The 22,145-nt window shown below is 50.0% G+C and overlaps 1 protein-coding gene across 6 annotated transcripts in view; it reads right to left on the bottom strand.

The window, feature by feature from the left end:
- Positions 1 to 22,145, bottom strand: part of WDFY4 (WDFY family member 4) — a 301,611-nt gene that overhangs the window by 244,204 nt on the left and 35,262 nt on the right. For 5 of the 6 annotated variants that reach the window (XM_046655140.1, XM_046655145.1, XM_046655141.1 and 2 more), the window contains 9 exons: positions 18,245 to 18,359; positions 17,232 to 17,338; positions 15,025 to 15,159; positions 12,673 to 12,862; positions 9,871 to 10,060; positions 8,187 to 8,344; positions 6,224 to 6,676; positions 3,748 to 3,852; positions 2,130 to 2,320 (listed from right to left, as the gene is read on the bottom strand). In XM_046655140.1, the coding sequence (XP_046511096.1) occupies positions 2,130 to 2,320; positions 3,748 to 3,852; positions 6,224 to 6,676; positions 8,187 to 8,344; positions 9,871 to 10,060; positions 12,673 to 12,862; positions 15,025 to 15,159; positions 17,232 to 17,338; positions 18,245 to 18,359 (1,644 nt within the window). Of the gene's footprint in view, positions 1 to 2,129; positions 2,321 to 3,747; positions 3,853 to 6,223; positions 6,677 to 8,186; positions 8,345 to 9,870; positions 10,061 to 12,672; positions 12,863 to 15,024; positions 15,160 to 17,231; positions 17,339 to 18,244; positions 18,360 to 22,145 lie in introns of those variants that run through there. The other variant, XM_046655146.1, reaches the window with a different exon arrangement.

Genomic DNA, 22,145 nt, shown 5'->3' with positions numbered 1-22,145 from the left:
CCTGACGTGCTCTCTTGATAGTGTGATTCTGAAATTATATTGAATCTGTAAAACACCATAATGGCTTTACATTGCTAATTCTAGAAACTCAGTCCTATTGCCCAAGGGCTGACACTCCAATAAGGTGCCTCTGGGCCGTAGAGTAAATGAGAAGAAACTTCCGTGAGCAAAGCAGAGCACTCTTTTCCATATCGGACCCAGAAACACGTGCTCTCCCAGCAAAGTGAAACCGAAACTTTCCTTTCTGTGGATCTGTTCGACTTTCAATGTGAAATATCAGAAACAGATGGGGATTCTGATTATTCGCCCAATAGAAAACCAAAGTCCTGACTCCTTGATCACACCTTCCCCGATCCCACCAGAACAAAGCTTATGCAAACCAAGCTGAACATAGACATATGAGAAAAAATGAAACAAACAGCATGGCGAAGCGGAAAGATCTCTAGATTTTAAGTCACTAGTCTTAGATTCAAACTTAACTTCACCATTTCGCAACAGACACTCTCCGGACATGTCTCTGCTGGAACATTAAGACTGGACCCCATGAAGCTAAGGTCCTCCCCAGCTATAAATTGTCACTAATTCTTGATCTCTCCCCCTTACTCTCTCCTTTACATGCCCCCCTCAATTCGTTTACCTCACACAATCATGGGACTCTAGTGTCTCAAAGACAACGAACTGTCCTTTTTTGTTTCATATAAATTAGCTTCACTAATTTTTTTGGCTCTGTAATTAAATCACAGTTCTGATCTTGTCATCTGTGAAACACATGATAATTATGGTCATAATGTCACTTTGGCGTGGGCTTCCCATGACACCTCGCCACATGTGGTGACAGGAACACAGCTCCATCAGGGTCTGACATTGGCTCCACAGAGAAACCAAGTAGGTAAGATAAACTAAACACCATTCTCTGAATGTTAAAATGGTTTTGTACAGAGATAGCCATGGGTAAATAAGGTTGATGGTTTCATTTTGGAAGTCAAAGCAACTTTGTATTTCTTTAAATTCACCAATGATGTTAACATAGCACGAGCGTGATTTATAGGGGCCTGTGTTGCACACATACGTGTGAAGTCCCTGAGTCAACTCCCTGAGGGATGTTTGTATGGACGTCTGCTCATCTCTTAAACGGCATATAACTAAGAAAGGAGGTTTTTTAAAAGGCAGAAGCCCACAGAGACAAAAGGAATAGAAATACAGGAACAGCAACAAAATTGTGAAAGCTGTAAGGCAGAGGGCAGGGAGGCGATGATATTTAGTATCATCTTTAACCGTTTGAAGATAACTTGATGATTATTAACAATATCACAAGTGCATACACTCCTCTTTCTTGCCCGAAGGTGACACCCCAGATTTCCTTCTCCCTTTGTACTGACTGCTCCTGTGCCTTTGATTGCCTTTTGCTTCGTTTTCCCAGCTCAGATATTCTCTCCTCCACGAGCCTTCCTCAACATCTAAGGCAGCATTGGGCTCTCCTATTTCTCTGTCCCCGTGGCAGCCTGAGCTCAGCGTCCACCTGGGCATCACCCCGTCACTTACTTATTATTAGCCCTGTCTAGAGCTCCCAGATGGCAAGGACTGTATCTCATTCGACTGTGTGTCCCAGGCACTCTGGTAGTTGCAAGATGCTCACTAAGCGTGAGTCAAGTAAACGAGGCAGCTTCCTGGCCACCACTGATTCGGGCTCCACTTCCACAGTTCACAGTGTTCCTGGGAAGCAGCTGCCCAACAGGGCCTCCACTTCCTGGTACCCCTTGCATCCAAATGAATCCTGCCCAAAGTTCTGCCCAAAGAGAGTCAGACAGAAGTTCTAGGCTCAAACAAGCATGCCTTGTGCAATTCTCCACGCTCTCCCTTCCTTTGTCTGCTGGTTGGATTTGATGCTCAGGTGACAGCTGTCCTTTGAATGACATCCCTCCCCGACCAGTGATTGGACTGTACCTAAGAAAGAAACTTCTAATGTGTCAGGCTACTGAGGTTGTAGGAATTATTCGTTGTAGCAGCTAGTGCCACCCAACCTGTATAATACGGTGAGCAACTGAGTGAGCGACTGCATGGGCAAATGTCAACCACCCACTCGCTACAGGTCCATGGGGAAGCCCATCACAGAGGAGACTTGACATCACCTTCAGGAGATCCAGTTTCAGCTGCAGCTCCCCTTGAGTGGACGAGCACAGAGCGCCCACGATGATGCTCATGTACTCCTCGGCGTTGATGACTGAGAGTTGCTCCAGGATGCTGAGTGAGGCTCCTCGGTACCACTCATCGTCCAGGAAGATCTTGATGAAGGGCACCATGCCGTGGTCTTTCAGGACAACTAGGGACCAGACAGACAGCATGGGGATAGAACAATGGTGGCTTTGGCACCTTAGTTTCAATTTCAGGGGAAGCTTTTCCTCACAATTTCCGGGGGTTTTTTGCTACATTTGTATGTGTCTTGTTTGCCCATTGGAAACTTTTTTTTTCAAAATCCATACTCATGTTAAAACGAGAAGAGGAAAAGAGAAGTGTGGAGCTGAGAATTAAGAAGAAAAACTGCTTTCTTCTCCAGTGAGAATTCTGCTTTTGAAAAAAAAATGTCCTTCTTTTTAGAAACCTAAGTAATACAAACTTTAGCCAGATAAACCTCCGCCCTGGATTTCCAAAGAATTCGCTAATCCAGGGCCAATAGCAATTCTCTCTCCTCTCTGCCAAAATTCTTACTGGAAGCAAACCAGAATCTAGGTCAAGAACACGTCCAATTCCTAGGCAGTTTCTTGGAGGGGGGCGGGGAGGATCAAAGAAATTTGGCTGGTGATGTGTTTTTGTTTAAAAGTAATCCTCAGAATTTCTTCCCCAGGATATATATTTAGAACAATCACGTGCAGAATAAGAACCAGGAAGTGACTGGGTCACTCAAATGCTGTGATATGAATGTGAGCCAGTCAACCCCAGAGGCAGGATTTCTCCCATCACGGGCCAGGTACCCCCGAGATGGAAATCACCTTGGAGGCCTGGTTAAAAGCAGATTCTGAGCTCTCCATGGAGCTGATGCTAATTAAATCTTTGGAAGTGATCCTGGGAATATGCACCCCCGTACTAACCAGCACCTCCAGGGAACTCTTACAGACTAACATCTGGGACCCTCTGCCATAATGAAATAATCATGCACCTTTGGTATAGTTAATCCATGAAGGCCTCAGACAAAGATGCCCCAAATCATCAAACCCATTGATGTCACTATGCTGATACATCTGCTTCATGGTATAATACACGTGCACATATATTTTATGCACATCTTTTTTTAAAATGTGGAGGTCACATGATCTCAGGAACTTAAAAAATTTTTCGAATGGATGGAGGTACTAAATCCATCGTGGGCTGGAAGCACTTTGAATTACGTCTCTTAAAAGTGGCGAAATTTTTTGTCTATATTTTACAAATTAGATCTTTTTAAAAAGCATCTATAGTTGGTACCGCAGGATATGAACAGATTTTACCTGGGGGGGCTGGCTCTGTGGTCTCACAAATTAGGATATCTCTTCAATTCTCAATCTTATTTAGCAGCCTTAAAAGTAGAACATGTCAACTGAGGCGTCGACCAATTTACTGATGGTCCCTGAACATCAACCAGCAGATGGACCTTAGCTGCCGCGTTAGCGTTGGTTATTCCCTGGATACAACCTTTGAACACTGACATAAATCACCAGGCAATAGTTAGTGCTGCCCCAAGCGGTGACAAGGTGAATTTGGTACCATCCTTACCCGCATTCCGAACGGAGCCTTTCAGAAGCGCAACCACGGTTCTCAGCATCACGCAGGTCAGTTCTCTTTCTGGATCCTGGCCTCCAGGATTGGACTCTTTGTTTCCTGCCATATTTAAAAAGCAATGAATAAGATTTTAAGTACACTTGGTATCACCCCAAATCTCTGATTCACTTACTTTTCTATCCTCTTAAGGAAATGTGAAGATAATGCTTCCGTTATAAAGGAGTGTGGATCCCAATTCATAAGACGTAGCCCTACAACCCGTTACAGAAGAGGTTCTCCAACTTGAGTGCATCAAAATCCCCTGGAAGACTTCTCATAAAAATCCAGAAGCTAGGCCCAGAGTCTCTGGCTTAGGTCTTGGGTGGGGTCCTATCACGGCATTTGTAACAAGTTCCCAGGTGATGCTGATGAGGCTGGTCTGAGGACCACTCTCTGAGAACTGCTGCTCTACATGCAAAGCCGCTGCGCCACATGATGCCCAAAGCCCTCCTCCTTGACGTCCCTTTGGACACTTTTATGGTCTTCCATTCATGCCAGGGAGGGAGAACTGCCTGCTCGTGCCTGAGGCATGGAGGTGCTTGAGAAATTCTAGAGTAGATGGATGTCCCCGTTAGATCCACAAGGACAAACGAGGTTGTGTGTTCACCAATGAGTCCCCAGTGCCGGGAAAGTGTCTGACACAAACGGGAAGCTCAAGACATATTTGGAGAATGAATGAATGAGTGAGTGAGTGAGTAAAAGTGGAGTTTATTAACCAGGAGACAGTTAGCAATAGAAAGCACAAAGTAAGACCGGATACATCAGGTCACAAAAAAGTTCAGATTCTCCTAGGAATGATCATAGGTCTGAGATTGGGTTTAGAAAGAAATTCAATGTTAGGCTGCTGAACAGCTATACACTGCGAAGACAAGACAGAAACATTAAACGAAACACTGTTCAAAGGGAGATAGGAAGAAGCACATAACAAAATCCTTCCCAAAGCCTGGTCCAGAGGCCCCGACATGCAAGGATGGGAGCTCCTCCTCCTCAGTCCTGAGCCTATTTGCAAACACTCCCAGGGAGGCGTGGGTCCTTCCTGGCCTCCTAAAGGCGCATGGGCTCCTCCTTGAGCATCTATCTCCATCTTTCATGCGGTAGCACAGAGCCCACAGGGATAAGATGAACTAACATTTCTTGAGTACCTGTTATGCACCAGGCATAGCAAGGGGTCGTTTTCAGATATTTCCTCATTTCATCCACATAACACCCCTATGATGTAAATATTATTACACCCACTTAACAGAGGAGGAAACAGGCTAAAAGAGGTTAAGGAACTTGCTCAGGACCACTCAGCTTGTAAGTAACAGAGCCAGGATTCCAGCCCAGGGCTGTCTGGCCCCAGTGCCCAAGCTCCCGCCCTTGGCTTCCTCCCCGCAGAGAGGCCCAGGAGGCGGACAGACTGATGACTTTAGCTTGAGTCTGAAGCAGAATTCCAAAAGCGGCCAACTGCTTAGGAGCCCCTGGCCTCTCCCAGCTAGTGCAGGAGAAGAAGAAGAGGCGAAAAGGTGGAAAGAGGCAAGTGGTGGGATTCACATATCTCGGTGTCCCTCCTCCAGGCTGAAATCCCAGAAGGGCAGGTATGGACAGACTGAGGGAAAGCCGGGAAGGACTGGAACAGAAATCTTCATGCCCTGCTTCCTGTTTGAAAGTTGGTAGAAGGGGGGTTGCTGACAACCACGTAGAGTGGCTCCAGCAGGGTACATGCATGGGGTGCGTCAGGCAGTGAGAGAGCCCAGGCCCGCACTCCTGAGTCACTGTGCACTCCCCTCTGGACGGAAGGGACCCTGAAGTCCCATGGCAGACCCTGAAGCCATGGGCGGTGCAGAGGCTGCTGAGGCTGGAAACCCAGAGTGTCGGGGCCGAGGTAGGGGTGAGGGGACAATGTCAAGGAGCCAGCGAAGCAGGGCACACAAAAGTGTGGTCACGACTCAGAGGGGCAAGCTGGGCCTGCAATGACCCCCAGCGCCAAGTGGGCCAGGCAGCCATATCCCAGCTGACCCCAGACGGGTCCCCCAGCCCTGCCCCCAGGGCCCCAGGCCTCTCTGAGCTCCCTTCCCTTCTGTGTTACTGAGGACCTGGCCTTGCTGTCTCCCCATCTACATGCTCTGACAATATCTAGTGCAGGAGGCATCTGAAAGTTGAGGATTCCTCGGGCCTGAGTTAGCCCCAGGCCCTGTTCAAAGTTACACCCATCCCTCTCTCCTCTTCACAGGGAAGATCAGGCCAGTTACAGAAAAGAGGGAGGCTGCCTGCTCTGTGAAGCCACGTGCCTCCGGGGCACCCTCTCTGACCTTCATGGCATGGGGTGACATGGGCACCCTCACTTTCTCTGTTATGTTTGATGGGTGGCGGGCCGGTATGCAGACCAGGCCCCTTTAACAGTGACCCCAAGCCCAGTCCCTTCCCCACTCCCAACACTCCCAGGTGGCACCTGACTTCCTCAGGATCTTGGCCCGCTTCCGCAGCTGGGCCAGCAGCAGGCCCAGGAGCCCCGAGTCCCGGAAGATGTCAGTGAATAGCAGGTCCCTGCCGGCGATTCTGAGGACACTCTGCAGGGCCACGAGGGTACAGGGTGACTCAGGGCTGTCCTTGATCAGGCACTGCACCTTCCGTAGGATCTCATGGGGCACGTAATGCAGCTCGAACACCAGGGCCTCCAGCAGCTGGAAGAAGTGCCTCTGTACCGGGGCCGGCTTCAGTGGCATGATCTCCACAAACTGCGAAATGGGCTGCAGGGTCCACTCCAGCAGGAAGAAGTTGCGAGCGTTCCAGGTCCACATGGTCCTGATAGCCGACAGGACTTTCACACAGAGGATGCCGTCGCCAGCTTTGTGGAAAACATTCTGTAGGACTTGGAAGGCCTGAAGATTCTTAACGGTCACCCCTGAAGATGTAAAAAGGAACAATCCTACAAGTCATTTCTCCCGCCAATGCCTAGAAATACATACTGGCATTGTCATTAGGAACTTTCCAGCTCCTGTGCGTAAATGTTTATCAGAAGTCCAGAAAAGCCAGCTGCCCAGGGTGTGGGTAAGGCTAGAGCTGCATTATCCACAATGTGGTGGCCAATTGAGAGCTCGAATTGTGTCTACTCTGACCTGAGATGTTCCACGAGTGTAAAAATACACACCAGATCGCCAAGACGTAGCACAAGGAAAAGAATGCCAAAAAGTGTCATTGTAGGACCACATGTTGGGATGGTGCTGTTTTGGATATATTGGGTTAAATAAAATATATTATTAAAAATAATTTAACCTGTTTCTTCTTAATTTTTTAAATACAGTTACTAGGACATTTAAAATGATGCAGTGTGACCCGCGTTATATTTCCACTTGGTAGCACTGGGGTGGAGGATCGGTTTCAGTCAATTTAAATCAAATGATGTTAGAGATTACCAGGCAAAGCCAGTTTCATTTCTAGACAAACTGTTAAATAAAGACACCTGCCGAAGCCGCCCGCTCCTTGCTCTCTAGCTGGAAGGTCAAGCCTTACTCACTTCTTCAGAGAACTCCCTGCCTCCAGCCCTCTCTGCCCGGAACACCAGAGACGGCTGTGCAGCAACTCTGTCATCCACGCGTTCCCCTGTGTCTGCTCAAGTCACATCCAGTGGCTCCTCCTGCATGGGCCCCCGAGCTCTGCAGCCTCTGCCCTTTGGTCTGTGCAGGTCTCCTTGCCCATTTCCCCAGATGCACCCAGATGCTTCCGGTCACCATCTCTTTCCCCAGGCTGTACTTTCTAACTTTACACTTCTCCCCTTTCCTTCCTACCTGGTCAACCCACGCTTCGTCTTGAAGCTCCCTTGACTGTGGCCCTCTGTGCAGGGTCTCCTGACAAAGCTGATCCTCTCTCCTGGTGTCGCTGCTGCCCCTCTTTATCAGCCAATTATTGAGCAGATTATGGCTCAGTGTATGTGTGACGGTCTCTGCAGAGACTTTTCAGGGAGCAGATATCTGGCCTTTTCAAGCTGATGCCCAGCATGGGACAGAATGACTGAGGCACAGAAAGCATCAGCACGTGTTGATTGAGTGGATCAATCAATCAATCAATATCTCAGAGAACTAAGGAGGCACTGACTCTGAGCCTGGGTGGCTGCTTCAGGGCCATCACACCCATTATATAAGCAAATGTTATGGAGGAAGTCACACCAGATGTGGGGGTGGAGGGCAGAGGCTCCCTCTTTATCAAGTAAATATTCTCTCCAAGTCCCACCCAAGACATCTGGAAAAGTCTGTAAGGAGAGATTTTAGATCCGTAGATTATCTCCCCAAAGGCATGACAGAATCAGACCCTACTGTGTCACTGACAGGTGCCAAGTTTGTTTCTACACCAAGAATCAGGGACAGACCTGCACAGCGCTGACCGCTGCAAGGCACCTAGAGACACAGATGACCCACCAGAAGACTCTTGATGGAACTTGAAGCCTTCCAGCTGAGGGTAGGTGATGCTGTCAAACACCTTCAGCTCTGACCTCCCACAGGTCGTCAGCCACACCACCAGCCCGATGAGCTCCTCCAGGTGGGGGTCCACTTCGCTCTGGCTCAGCCCATCGTACCTGCAGGGACAGATGAGGCCAGCTCCCTGCACTTCTTGGATGGAGCAGCCTTGTTGGCTCATGGTGCCCCTCACAGGGACGCAGAGGCACGCAGATCACAGTGCTGGGGAAGACCGGGGAGGTCTCCACCAATCCAGCCCCAAATGGGAAGAGGAGTATCCTGGATAAAAGTCCCTCTATGCGAATGTCAGCCTTAGATCTAAGGATGTGCAATCAGAATACAGAGAAACCTGTGAGGAGCTGCAGCATCCGCTCACGGGAAGGCCGTTTTCCACAGCTGGACCCCCCCAAAAACACATGCTGAGGTGGGTCCTTCCTGACACTCTCTGGAACAGTCTCATTTCCTCCTCCTGCCTTCCATAGGAAATCTGGGCAAAACCAACCAGTCATTTAACCAAAGGAACGTTCAGGAACTACTATGACACAGACCCCTAGGGTAGCAGTAGCCAGCTGGTTCTGGTCCAGACTAATATAAAAGGTGGCATCCCCATAGGGACATTTATTCTTACTGTCCCTTTGGAGGAAGGCCCTCAAGGTGTTGTCATTTAATCACACTGTTTTGGAGACTCCAGACTGAGGGACTTCAGCCGCCTCATCCAAGTCACCCCCTCTAGACTGGAAGCCTGACTCTGCAGTGAAGGCCGTGAAGCATAGTGGGAAGCTGCACCCCATACAGGAGAAGAGCATCTCATATTCACAGAGCAAAGCCCGAGGAAAAAGATGGGCTTGCCCTGCAGCAGCCTCCCTAAGATCAGCCGGAGAGTTCCTACCATCAAGGAATTTCTTTGATTTCCTTCTCTTGGCTGATCCCATCCCTAGGCCCAACCCGAAAATGACATGGCATTGGAGTGGAGAAAATTAGTCCAAAGCCAGCTGCACGGTGTCTTTGTTTGGGTTTCCCATGGGTCAAGGATTTGAGAGAGAGAGTAGACTATTTGGGAGTTGATCCCAAAAATACCAGTAGGGGAGAGGCCCGTGAGAGGCAAGGTAAGGAAGCCAGCATGGGCACATTACCAAGTGAGTGCCTCGTTGGGCAACTGGAGCTTAACCCTCCTGGGGACTCTGGGAGGCAGGGCAGAGCTATCCCGCCCAAGAGGCAACTTTGCTGGGTATTTATCCATCAGCTCCTGACAGTCATTGGTCGAGGGCTGCTCCAGGGGGTTGTTGATTCTCCAGCAATTCCAGCTCCCAAGCACAGGCAGAGCTGGTTACAGGAGACCCAGGAAGCCATCCAACACTGAGGTGGGGGTTCCGACAGGTGCCTATCAGGCCAGCAGGCACGCACGTGGTACCTACCACCCGATGGACTTGGTGAAACTAGTATTACCCATTGGTTCTCAAAGGAGGTGGCTCCCAGCCCCAGCTGCATGTTGAATTACTTTTGCAATAAAAGTCTCTCTCAAAGGCCGTGCTCTATCAGAAGACATTCTGAGAAGCCTCAGCATCTGTCTTTCTGCAAAGCATCCCACGTGACTGTGAGGACCTAGGCATTGGCACTCTCTCCCCGACCAAGCACAGCCACTTACCGAAGCAACACTTTGAGCAGCAGAGGGTAGCCCTCCCCATTCTCAAACTCCAGGAACAGAGCTGAGGAGAGCGGGTAGGAGTCCTTCACGAAGCCCAAGACGAGGCTCACAGCCTCGCTCACCTCGGGAGCGGGGAGAGTGTCCGTGAGCCTGGAGAGGTTCTGGAGGGAGATCTTGATGCAATCCATGGCTGCAGGAGGAAGACACGCCCCTGCTGAGTTCTGAGGCCAGAGCTTTTCTGCCACAGTCGTTCCCACCCCACCCGCCTTAAACTGTGTGTTAAGATGCGAATGAGAATTAGTCCAGAACACTTTTCTGCTGGTTCCTGGACCAAGAAGAAGGCTCCTCCATGGGAAGTGCCATCCCAGTTGCCAAGATCTGCAGGCCCTGATAGAGAGCAGGCAAGACAGGAAGAGGAAGGAAGCCTGATTCTAATTCCCAGCATGCAGGAGGGCCCAGGTCCATTAGCGAATGCAAGACCCAAGACCCGAGACCTTCTTAAGGAAGCAGCGCTGGAGCTGAGCAGAAACTAGCCTGATAAAAAAATGCAGAGGAGGGTATATGAGCATGTGAGAAGGGAGGGGCAAAACCGTGGTGTGTTTCAGCTACTGAAGAATCGGGGTTTGGAGCATGGAAGTGTGGGCCGCCAGGAAGGGGGAGAAAGGAAGGGCCAGCTCGCGTGGGGCCTGGTGTTGGAACTTGCTGGTGACCCCAGAGCTGTGAGAAGCCAGAGAAGCTTTGAGACAGACGAGAGAGGTTACTGGATTTGCATTTTGATGGATCTCTGTTTGGGGGCTCTTCCGTTGGGAGAAGCCTCTTTTGAGTGCCAGGAAGACCACATCAGTGGATCAGGACAAGTGTGCACCAGAACTTGAGATGACGCATGCTCAGTCCTCAGCTGCGAGGCCTTGGACGTGCCCCACAGCCTGCGTGCCAGGCAGGGCAACCCCAAGAGTTGTGGCTTGGCAGGTAACCACCAGGCCAGCCCTTACTTCCCAACCTTCTCCTCAGCCCATACATCCACAGAAACAACCCATTCCTCTATGGCGTCCTGGGCACAGTGCTCCAGGGGGCGGGCTCCCCACTGAGGTGGAATTTTTCTTTTGCAGCTGTTGTCTTGGGCAGCTGAGAATAATGACGACTGTGAGGGACCCCTGCCACTAAGGCATGCAGCCCTTTCTCAGGGGTCTCTGACTCTAGCCTGTCGGGGGTGCCTGGGCTGCTGAGCACCACAGACCCAGCTCAGCTCTGGGCCATTACTGCCCACCGGGCCCTGGCCTCCCTGGGAGCTTTGAATCCCCAAATGGGAGCTGTTTCATCCCAAGGCTCAGTTACGGTAAGATGGTGGGCTTCTGGAACTTTCCCAGTTCTCACCAACTGATGTCCTGTGTTACAGGAGACCCGAGAAAGAAGACAGACAACAGGGCAGGTCTTTGTAGACAAGCAGGTCACACTGGCAGGCTCAGACCCCTTCCTCACCCCCAAAGACCCCATACCTTGGGAGTTAACCCAAGGGATGGATGGCTGTGCTCCCAAGAGGCCCTCCAGCTCAGGGAGCTGAGAAAATGTCATGTAGGGGGTGAGGAGGTCAGTGGAAGTGAACCTTCATCAGAATGCTCCCCTTGGAGGTAGCCTTAGAGAGCTGCCCCCCTGCCCTGTGATGGGCAAGCAGCTGAGAGGAGGCCAAGGGATTTCCCGAGATCCTGTGAGCCACAGAGATGGCCACGCTTCCCAGCATGGTCTGGGTCCTCGGGAGGCAGACAGTGCTAAGGGAGGCCCCTGGTACTGCTAAGGGAAATGACTCCCTTGGTGTCCTGTCTTTGATCACACCCAAGTAATGATGCTGTGATGCTGACACCTATGGGGCATCCACTGTGGGCCAGGTTCTATCTGAGCGCTTCAAATATGTCAACTCATTGACACGCCACAACAATCCAGTGAGATCCGCGGGATTTTTATCCCCATTTTACAGAGGAAAGAGCTGAGGCACCCAGGCAGTTAAGTGCCCGAGGTCACTCAGCTATGAGGGCGGAGCTGGAGTCCACGCCCCGGCTATCTGGGTCCAGAGTCTATGGCCTTAACCCCCACACAAGCTGCCTGGAGCAGAACCTCAGGCTCTGGAATCAGGCATCTTCACGTTTAAAATGTGATTCCCTTCTTCACCAGCTGGGGAGCCTTGGCAAATTCTTCCACCATTCTTAATTTCTGTTTTCTCTGTTGCAAACTGGAATTAATATCTATCTCAAAGAAACATGGAGATAACAAACAAATGGACCCAGTACAGTGTCTGTTTGATAGTATGCATGCGGTAAATGAGTTCCCCTTTCCCTCCCTCCTCCAGTAGAGAATCAAAATTAGCAATAGGGGTCAGCCCTGTGGCCGCATGGTTAAGCTTGCGCTCTCCACTTCGGCAGCCCAGGGTTTCGCAGGTTCGGATCCTGGGCGCGGACATGGCACTGCTCATCAGGCCATGCAGAGGCGGCATCCCACTTAGCAGAGCCAGAAGGACGTACAACTAGAATATACAACTATGTACTGGGAGACTTTGGGAAGAAGAAGAAGAAGAAAAAAGAAGATCGGCAACAGATGTTAGCTCAGATCTTTAAAGAAAAAAAAAACAATAAAAGCATTTTCATGAATGGATCTAAGGATGTAACGTCATCTGGGCATAGCTGGGCAGCAGCAAAAATCCCACTTGTTGATCTCTGTTTCAGTCCCAGAAATCTATACTGATGCTACAAGAGCCTCCCAGGATCTTGTAGAAAGTGAGCCCGCAGCCCACCCCTGGTCCTGGGATCATACCCTGCAGGTACTGGATGACGCTGAGGTTCTGGGCCTTGGAGATGGCCCTCAGCACACAGAAGGTGGGCTCCTTCCAAAAGTGGCAGCTGTGCTCCCGAAGACAGGTCGTGGCGATCACGAGAGACTGGAGCTCATTTCCCGAGAGAAGTCCCTCCAGCCCCCGGGACTCGCTGCAAATGTTGAGCAACATCTGGGGGGAAAAAAAAGCCAGAAGACTCTGGTAAGGGAGCCTCCTTCCTGTGATGGGTTTGTCCCCTACTTCTCCAGAGCACTCATCGGCGTGTCTCAGCATGAAGGATGGGGTTGTGTGTGGCTGCCCTCTGCCCCAGACCAGCACAGTCAAGGGGGCCACTTGGAAAAGGGTGACAGGGTTTGGGGCTAAAGTGTGAGCTCATAATCCTATACAAGCAGCTGTCATCCTTTCCACATCAGAAAAACAAAGAAGTGATTGACTAAGACAGGTGTCTTTTCATATAGAAACACAGAAAAATTAACAGGACCCAGGGCTACTTAAAAAGAGAGATGTGCTCGTGGGTCCCTGGCACTCAAACTCTTCTTCTCCGTAAGATCGTGAGTGTTATCCCATAACATCCTAACTGGGTGTTGTCCCTGCCAATCCCATCTCCCTTTGGCCACCAGAGGGACTTCCAGTACCTTCCTATCCACTTCTGCATGGACTAGCCCTGCCTCATCTATCACGTGATCTCTTTGGCTCTCTTTGGCTCTCTGTGGTCTAACAGGACCTTCTTCCAGTGAGCAAATACGAAAAAGCCCTTCCATCTGAATCCATTAACCCCTTCGATCACAGTGACGGAGCCCACGCTGGGCAGCCATGGAGCTGGGTTACAGATCCCATTCCCTGGCCTGCCCTGCAGGCAGGTGTGGTCATGTGACCCTCGGTTTGGACAACCATTTCTGCTCCTCTCTCCCCCTTCACACCTCCACCCCCACCTTCAGCTCCCTGGTGCGATGCAATTTCCTCACAACAGCCTTCCTTTATTCTCTCCTATAAATCAAGTCCCTTTGTCCTCGCTTCCCAGCACACCTTTGACTCTTGGTTCACAGCACTTGAAGAATAGGGCACTGCTCATTTATGCATGTGGTTGTTTCCCTCGTTTGGCTTTCCCACTTCTGTCATCTCTACAAGGGATGGTACTATGCGGGAACCATCAGTCTGGCATAGAGCCGCACATGGAAGGAGCTCTGTATATTTTTGTAGAAGGAAAACCCTTGAGGAACGCAGACGTGGTCCATCACCATGGCTCACATTCTGTCCACACGTGGGAAGGACCGTGAAGACAGGGCTGCACTAGTTCCCAGCAGGGCACGTAAGAGCCACTCTGTAAAGCTTTGTTAAAGTGCTTACTGAATCCTGGCCACCGCCTAGAATATGATTTCTATATGGGCAAATGATGCCTAAGTTTGCAACAAATGCAGCCGAGGAGATGACCGACCATGAGTGGAATCTACCAGAATATGTGAGATACCCTCTGGTAACGATGCTTCTGGCCTGAGGATTAGTCTGGAATGGATGTTCAATGGGCAGCTGCATTTGGAAACTCCCAAGTGCTCCTAAGTGCCCGCTCCCTGTGAGGCACCTGCCCGAGGCAGTGGACATGCAAAGATGAGTAAAACACTCAGTCCTCCTCACCCCCCGCCCACCCTCCAAGGTCAGAGAGAGGCGTTTTTTGAAGAATGCAGCATCCCAGAAGCTGAGAACGCAGAAATTGTCGAGAAGGGGACAATGGAGGAGGGGAGAAATTACATGAAAAGCCTCTGCTGGTGGTCAGAGAGCAAAGGAAAGATGAGGAATGACAGGAGGAAATGGCATTTGATGGCTTCTGAGTGGAGAGGAGGTGACATCACAGGCTGCTTAAAAGCCTGACTGTGAGTGGACTTGGGACCATGGGGTCCAAGCGCACGGCACAAGGGTGGGTACACAGCAAGAACTCAGACAGTGTTGGCTACAGTTATACAAGTGAGTTAGCATGCTTGTTCTCAGAGGAGAAGGGGCCAAGACAGGAGGTTCCAGACGTGGGGGAGGGCTGGCAGGAGCCGGGAAGACAGACTGGAGGAGAAAGAGCCGGCGGGGCCAAACTGAGGAGGAGCACACCTTTCTGGGAGAGAACCAGGGGAATACTGATACAGGATACAATGAGCAGAGAGAGAAGAAGAAAATCCATTTTCCAAATGCACAGGAGTCCCGGCATTTGCAGAGCGTGGGGAAGCGGGGGAGCTGGGCCCTCGAGGGGAACAGAGGAGCTTGGGAACTTGGCCGGAGAAAGAGGGAAGCATCTCGAGGAGCCCAGGGTGGTCTTGGCCCGGGGGGGTCCAGCCCCTCCTCTCACTCACCTGCACGAACATCCTCTGAACTTGAACATCACTGTCAAAAAGCTCCTCCTTTTCCAGTGGAAAAACAAAGAAGAGGTAGAGACACTGGAGGAGCAGGGCTGGGAGCCCAGACTCGGCAACTCTGTCCAGGGTCTCCTGCAAGGAAGAGAAGAGTGACCAGGGCTGCAGAGCTGGCAGAGCGCAGCTCCAGACTGGCACGGTCAGCCCTGGCAGCCGCTGCAGCTGGGAACGTGGGTCAGTCACTCCCCCTCTCTGGGCAACACATTCTCAAGCAAGAATGGAGACAATCACAGGACCCACCTAGGGAGGCTGGGAAAGCTAAATTTACATAAAGTGTGGACTACATGCCCAGTAAACGTTATAGCTTTTACAAGATAGATGATAAGAAGGAAGGAAGGCAGGGAGGGAGGGAGGGAGGGACTGGTGCAGAGCAGGAAACCAGGGCTGTCCCAGGCAATCCCACTGCTGATTTTGGTAGGTTGCCTCCTGATTAGGGAGCTGGAAACTCAGCCAGGAGGGGATGCTCGAGGACAAGTGCAAACAACCGAATTCAGGACCTGATCAGGGCCTTCCCATCCCCTCGTCCAGAGGCCAGACCTCAGCAAAACCAAAATGGCCCTATAGGCGAAGAGCCGTAACCAGGGCAGCCAAACAGAGGGAGAAGACAGGACGTCGGCAGAGAAGGGACTGAGAGAACCGGCCTGAGCGTGGAGCTTCCTGGGGCCTTTCTTCCTCAGGCTCTGCCTGCAGCTCCACCCCAGGGTGACCGCAGCCACAACCTCTACACGCATGTGCACACATGCGCACTTATGGGTTAATCTACAGTACGTGGCCCACGCAGTCCCCCACCCGACACACGAATCTGCCAGGCATGGGGGCAAACTAGAAAAAGAGAAAGGAGGAAAGTACAGTCTGGGCGAGAATCAGGAGTATCACGCCAGCCCTGGTCCTACCCTTCCCCCTCAAAGCTTCTGTTTCCTTGGCACCTGGTCTGCCGTGACCCCACTGCGGGCAGCTCTCCCTGTGCCCTATGGTGCACTGGCTCCACTGAAAGCCAGCTGCCTATTTCTGTCCCTGCTTTGGTGGAGAACAAGGCTTCAGGTGAATGTTTTACTACACGGGCTAAAAGCAGCCCTTCGTGAGAGGCAGAAGGGCCCCTGCTGGGCTTCAGGTCACTGTGACAATGGTGGTCCAGCAGTTTATGCAGAGGAAAAGTCTTGCTTCCAGTTATCAAGTGTGTGCTGTTCTCCTCACGCACCTCCACGCAGTCTCCAAACCAAATGCCTGTCTGATGTCTGTGTTCACCGTGAGACTCCGGGCGGCAGCTGCCTCCATCTGGTCCCCTGGTACTCCCACTGCTGAGCGCCAGACCTGGCACACAGTGGGCCCTCTCACTAGACGAATGCGTCTCTGGGCCTGCCCTGCACAGGGGCTCCGGCCATTTCTGCTAACGGCCACAGCGGCCGGGGACTGTTCCTGCCTGAGAGGACACCAGCCGTCAGCTAACCATTCAGAGAGAAAGTACCAGGTCCCCAGCTTCACAGTGGGAGGACATGACTGCAACCTGGATGGGGCAGGGGTGGGAAGGGAAGAAGGAGGGGCTGGGCTCTTTCGAGCGTCGTCTCTGGATAGACAGGGGACAGGTGCCCACGAGCGTGGCTCCTTCAGTTTGAGTTTGACAGGAGGCGATGGAGAGCAGGGGCTCAGAGCGCGGGCCCTGGGGTCAGACAGACTGCAGTTACACAGCGTGGGTGAACCTGATTTCTCATCACTAACAGTGCACCACCGTAATCTGACTCTCAGGGTTTGGGGAGGATTAATCGACCCAGTGCGTGGGATGCAGCCAGCACCGCCCTGACGCACAGGAAGTAGTCCAGACACATGAGCTGTTGTTAATCCCCACACTAACCCTAAAACTAAAGCGTTAGATCCCCAGTTCTAAAATTAGCAACACAAAGAGTCACAGAGAGGCGAAAGATTTGCCCACGGTTACATAGAGCCCAACAACTGAAAAGGGAGGATTCCAGCCTGAAATTCAGACTCTAAAGTCCAGGTTCTATTTCAGAGGGGCATCAGCAGAGGAAAGCGAGAAATCAGTTTCATAGAAAGAAAGACACTCTTGAGACGTGCCACCGCCCTGTGCTGGGACCTCCCTGTGGGCACAGATGAGGAGCACCTGGCCGGGGCTGACGGGGTTTGGAACTTACCGAGTCGGTCCCTGTGAGCACGTACACCGACTTCAGGAGCAGGTAGCCATCCTGATCTGCATCCCCCTTCCACCGCAGCAACTGCCCAGCTGCCACTCGTGCTTGCTCTGGCAACAGTGAGGAATGGCAGAAAGTGTCACCAGAGGGCCGTTCGGTGATCTGTTCCCCCAACTCCCCCTACTTGGGCTCGTCTCTCCATGAGATGCACCTTAACATCTTTAGGAGACTTCTGCCTCCTGCCTCCCCCACAATGCCACCTGAATCTGTAGCAAACATTTCACACTCTTCTACGTTAATCTCCTTGGAGGATAGCCTTTCTTATGCTACTATCCCTATTCAACAACCATCAATGGCTCCCTATTACCAAATAATAAGAACGAGCTCCTCAGCTACTGGACTTCCACAATCCAGAGTCTTCACCCCCCTTCCTGTATCACACAGCCCCTTATCCTGCAACCTACACCAAGAGCTCAAGCTCTTCCTCCCACTGGAACTCCCTCCCGCCCCTCAGCCCCATAGGCACCATGAAATTCGGGCCAGCTCCAGGAGCGGAAGAATGCCCACAGCAGAAAACATGCTTGGCCTTGGCCTCTGTCTTTCTGGATCAAGCTCTCCATTGAACACTCAGGTGTACCTTTTATGCTAGTGCGCCCTCCCAGAGCCCCTGGTCCTGTGTGTGGGGGGCGGGGGTAGGCATGTGTGTGTGCATGTATGTTTGGGTGTGAGGTGTATGCGTCTGTGTGTTTGTATATATATTCATATGGGGAGGGTCTGTGTGTTTGTTTCTGTGCGTGTGTGTCCCTCCTGGGAGCAGCAGAGCCCCCAGCTCCCCTTTCCCTCCTCTGCTAGCCTTTCCCTTTGTTCCCAAGGGAACAGTGGTGGAACTGGGCTCCCTGGAAGGCATTATTCTAACTCCACTAGAAAGCAGAGAGGGGCTGAGCAGGAGCCCTGGGAGGGGTCCACAGAGCTGTTTTACTCCCCATAAACTGTCCTCTAAGACCCTCTTCTCTTACCTGCAGGCTTTCCCACAAGCGCCTCCTGTATTTCTTGGGCAAACTGGTTGGAAACATCTTCTGCCAGCCTTTGGAGACTAGGAAAGCAGATGATGCCCACGGAGTGTTCCCAGGCCTGGAGCGCAACCAACAGGATTCCATCAGAGGTGCCAAAGCTACAGAGCAAGGAGTGAGCATCCCCTTCCTCTGTCCTTGCCGGCCCAGACCAGAGAGTCCACTCGCATTCCCGGTGCATCCCAAAGGACACGGAACGACCTGCCTCACAGCTCCCACCGCACCCCTACCCCAATGCCTCTAAATTCGTCAACTTCCTGCTGAGCTCCAGGCCCACGCATCCAACTGGCCCCTGGACATCTCCCCTGAACTCGTGCTCCTGCAACGTCAAACACACGGAACGGAATCCATTGCCTTCCCCAGACCGGCTGCACCTTGTCTCGGTGAACGGCCCAGCAAGCACCAGTCGCCTTCTGGGAAATCCCAAAAGTGATTCTGCAGCCCTCCCTCTCCTTCGCCTTCCCGCCCCACCAGTTGCTGTGTCTCACTGCTTCTCCTCTTACTCACCTTTCACATCTTATGCAGATACCGTCCTTTTGTCATGCCATTATTTCCTACCAATTAATTCTAAAAAGTGGGATTGCAAGCTAAAAGGGTGTGCCTTTGTTTTTTTTAGTGCTTTGGTTCAGGTTACTAACTCATTCTACAGAAAAGTTGCACTAGATTAGCCTCAGGGGCTCACGGCAGAGGGTTGGTCTCTCTGCAGCCAGGCCAGCATTAGGGTTTGTCATGCTTTTTCATCTTAAATGGAAAACTTTGTAGGAGAAAAAATATCGCATCTTGATTACGGTCTTTAGACTACTAGAGTGGAGGAACACTCCTCATGCTTCTTGAATTGCCTATTTTTGTTCTTAGCCTATTATTCTATGAGGGTTTTCATTATTTTTTACTTATTTTAAAAAGCTTTTTATATATAAAAAAGTTAACCTTTGTCTGTAACACTATTGCAATTTTTTTTGTATTTGTCATTTTATCTTTTAATTTGGTATTGTTTGGTTTCGCTGTACAGAAATCTGAAACTCATATGAAATGAAATTTCTCAATCTATTCCTTTGTTTTCCAGCTTTAGTTCCAGGCTTAGGAAAGTCTTCCCTGGTCCAGTCATTATTGGGGTTTTTTTTTTTTTTTTTTTTTTTTGAGGAACATTAGCCCTGAGCTAACTACTGCCAATCCTCTTCTTTCTGCTGAGGAAGACTGGCCCTGAGCTCACATCCGTGCCCATCTTCCTCTACTTTATCTGTGGGACGCCTACCACAGCGTGGCTTTTGCCAAGTGGTGCCATGTCCACACCTGGGATCTGAACCGGCGAACCCGGACCACCGAGAAGTGGAACGTGTGCACTTAACCACTACGCCACCAGCCTGGCCCCCAGTCATTATTGTTTTTAATCTTCTATTTCTTTTTTAATTTCCTTAAAATTCTTTCTTAGATGTCCCTTCTCTATTTCTATCCTATCTGGTCATCTTTTTCCTCAGCCTTGTTTTCTTTATTGTTTAGGATATTATTTGATAGAAGTCATGACTTTAAAAGTTCTGCTCGGGCTGCCAGACCCTTTCCAGAGTCTCCTCCTGGTTTCTGGAGTAGCGCTGTTCACAGGTCTGCTTCTCACTGGAGTCCTTCCCTTTGTTTCGCTGCGTTGTCACAGGCTGAGTTTACTATCCCGCAAGGAAGAGAGCTTTCTCTAGACCAACAGTCAGAGTGGGGTGACCCTTCCCCCGGGACTTGAGTCCCAGGCAATTCTGCATCCCGGGTTCCCACCAGGGAGGTCGGCTGCTGTGCACATTCCTGGCAACTGGTTTTTCCTCTGTGACATGCAATTTTGCTGGACTGCCATCCACTCACCCCCACTCATCATCCACGTGCAATTATATTTCTGACCAAAGACCTGACTGAGTTTTCTTAAGCTGAGATCCTCCTTCTGGAAAAGGTGAGAAAGGCATCAAATTCCAAGAGGAAATCATTTCCATTTGTTTCCTTGTTATAGATACTATGTTTGTTAAAAAGTAAAAACCTTTAAAAATCTTCTCTATATTAAAAGATGCGATATACGAAATGACGAGGCAAGGCACAGATTGGGAGAAAATATTGGCTAAGCATATAACTGACAAAAGAACCGTACCCAGACTCCTACAAATTAGTAAGAAAAAGACAGCCTGATTTTTAAAACACAGGCAAATGAAACAGCAAGTAATTCATAAAAGATAAAATCAATAACAAATTACTAATAATCAGGAAAATGCAAATTAAAGCCACAATGAGATAGCTTATACTTTTCAGGGAGGTAAAAATAGTAAGCCTAACAATGCCAAATGTGGGCGAAAGTGAGGGACCCAGAAACGCCCACATCTACTGAGGGAGTAGAACTTGGAAGAACCTCCTTGAAGAAGAATTTACCCCAAACCAATAAAGTCCAAGAGGCACACATCCTGCAACCCAGCAATTCCACTCCTTCCTTAGAGAAACGCTGGCACACATGCGCCGGGAGACGCGAAGAAGAAATATTTACGCAGCATCGTTTGCAAGTGTGAAGAAATGGAAGAAAACTTCCTGTTCATCAATAGGACAATGAATGAATAATTTGTGTCATATTTGTATAATAGGATACTATATAGAACTGAAAAAGAAACAGAGCAACATGTATCACTGTCCATAAACCCCAGAAATAGAATGTTGAGTGGAAAAAGCAAGTTGCAAAAGTGTATTACAGTATATCTAAAAACTTGTGAGACTATACATAAATTATGCAATAATGTTACTGATGGGTATATTTTATATATGTAAAAAATATATCCCCATAAGTAATCTCTCTCTCTCTCTCTATGTATATATATATATGGCATATAGATATATAGATATTCCCACACTGGGAATGATACTCTGGGACCGGGGTTACCATTGGCAGAGGACAGAAGGAGAAAGAATTCTTGAATGTGTACACAGGTGGCTTTGGTTTATCTGCATGTTTTATTTCTTTTATATGGGTGGTGAGTACTCAGGTATTTATTTTGTTTTGAGCAAGACTTTGTACGTATCTGAAATATTTGTTTTATTTTCTGCCCCAGTTGCCCTTTTCCTTTGTAAATAAAAAAGCAGCACATCAGAGCTTTACAAAAACTAAAAAAATGCTGGAGGAATGTTAAAAACCATTGCAGAAAGTAGACCTTCAACAAATGTTTGATGAGTGAACACGTGGTTATGAAACCCACAAAATGCAGAATGACGGCCAAATGTATTTTGCGCTGGTCTCGTGCCAAACTCTGGGCCAAGCACTTCTGTGCGTTGTTTACACTGATCCTCACAACACCCCTCGGAGATGGGTAGTATTATTCCTATTCCCATTTTACAGAAACTGAGGCTCAGCCAGAGGGTAAGCCCAGAGCACCAGTTAAGCAACAGATCAAAAAGCTGGATGATTTCGTGCATACACAAACATACCCACGTAGCATGTGCACATCTAAGAAATTTATGACTACCACCTGGAAACCAGCTATCGTCTGGAAACTTTAATCCCTGGAAAGAAAAAGTCAGTCCTCTTGGCTGGGAATTTCCGCAGTAAGATGACTTCCGTCCCCAGGACAGAGAGCTCTGCTATGATGTCTGCCTAACAAATTCCTGTGCCTCTCCCCTGCGCCGGCAAACCCCTCAAAGAGTAATTTGAAGGCAGTTGACTCAGAAGCATCCAGATCGTCTTTGAGCAGTGGGACTCCAAGAGGCACTCTACAATAAAGCAAATTGGGCCGCTGCGAGTTGAACGGTAATTGTACCCTCAGCCAGATTCTCCCAAGGCTCAGCCTCCTTCCTGGGACCACAGTGGGCACTTCTGCAGGCCGCCTTCACTCTTCCAGGC

This window comes from Equus quagga, chromosome 2 (assembly GCF_021613505.1).
Source record: "Equus quagga isolate Etosha38 chromosome 2, UCLA_HA_Equagga_1.0, whole genome shotgun sequence".
Lineage (NCBI taxonomy): Eukaryota > Metazoa > Chordata > Mammalia > Perissodactyla > Equidae > Equus > Equus quagga.
This window is presented reverse-complemented; position numbering and strand designations above follow the sequence as displayed.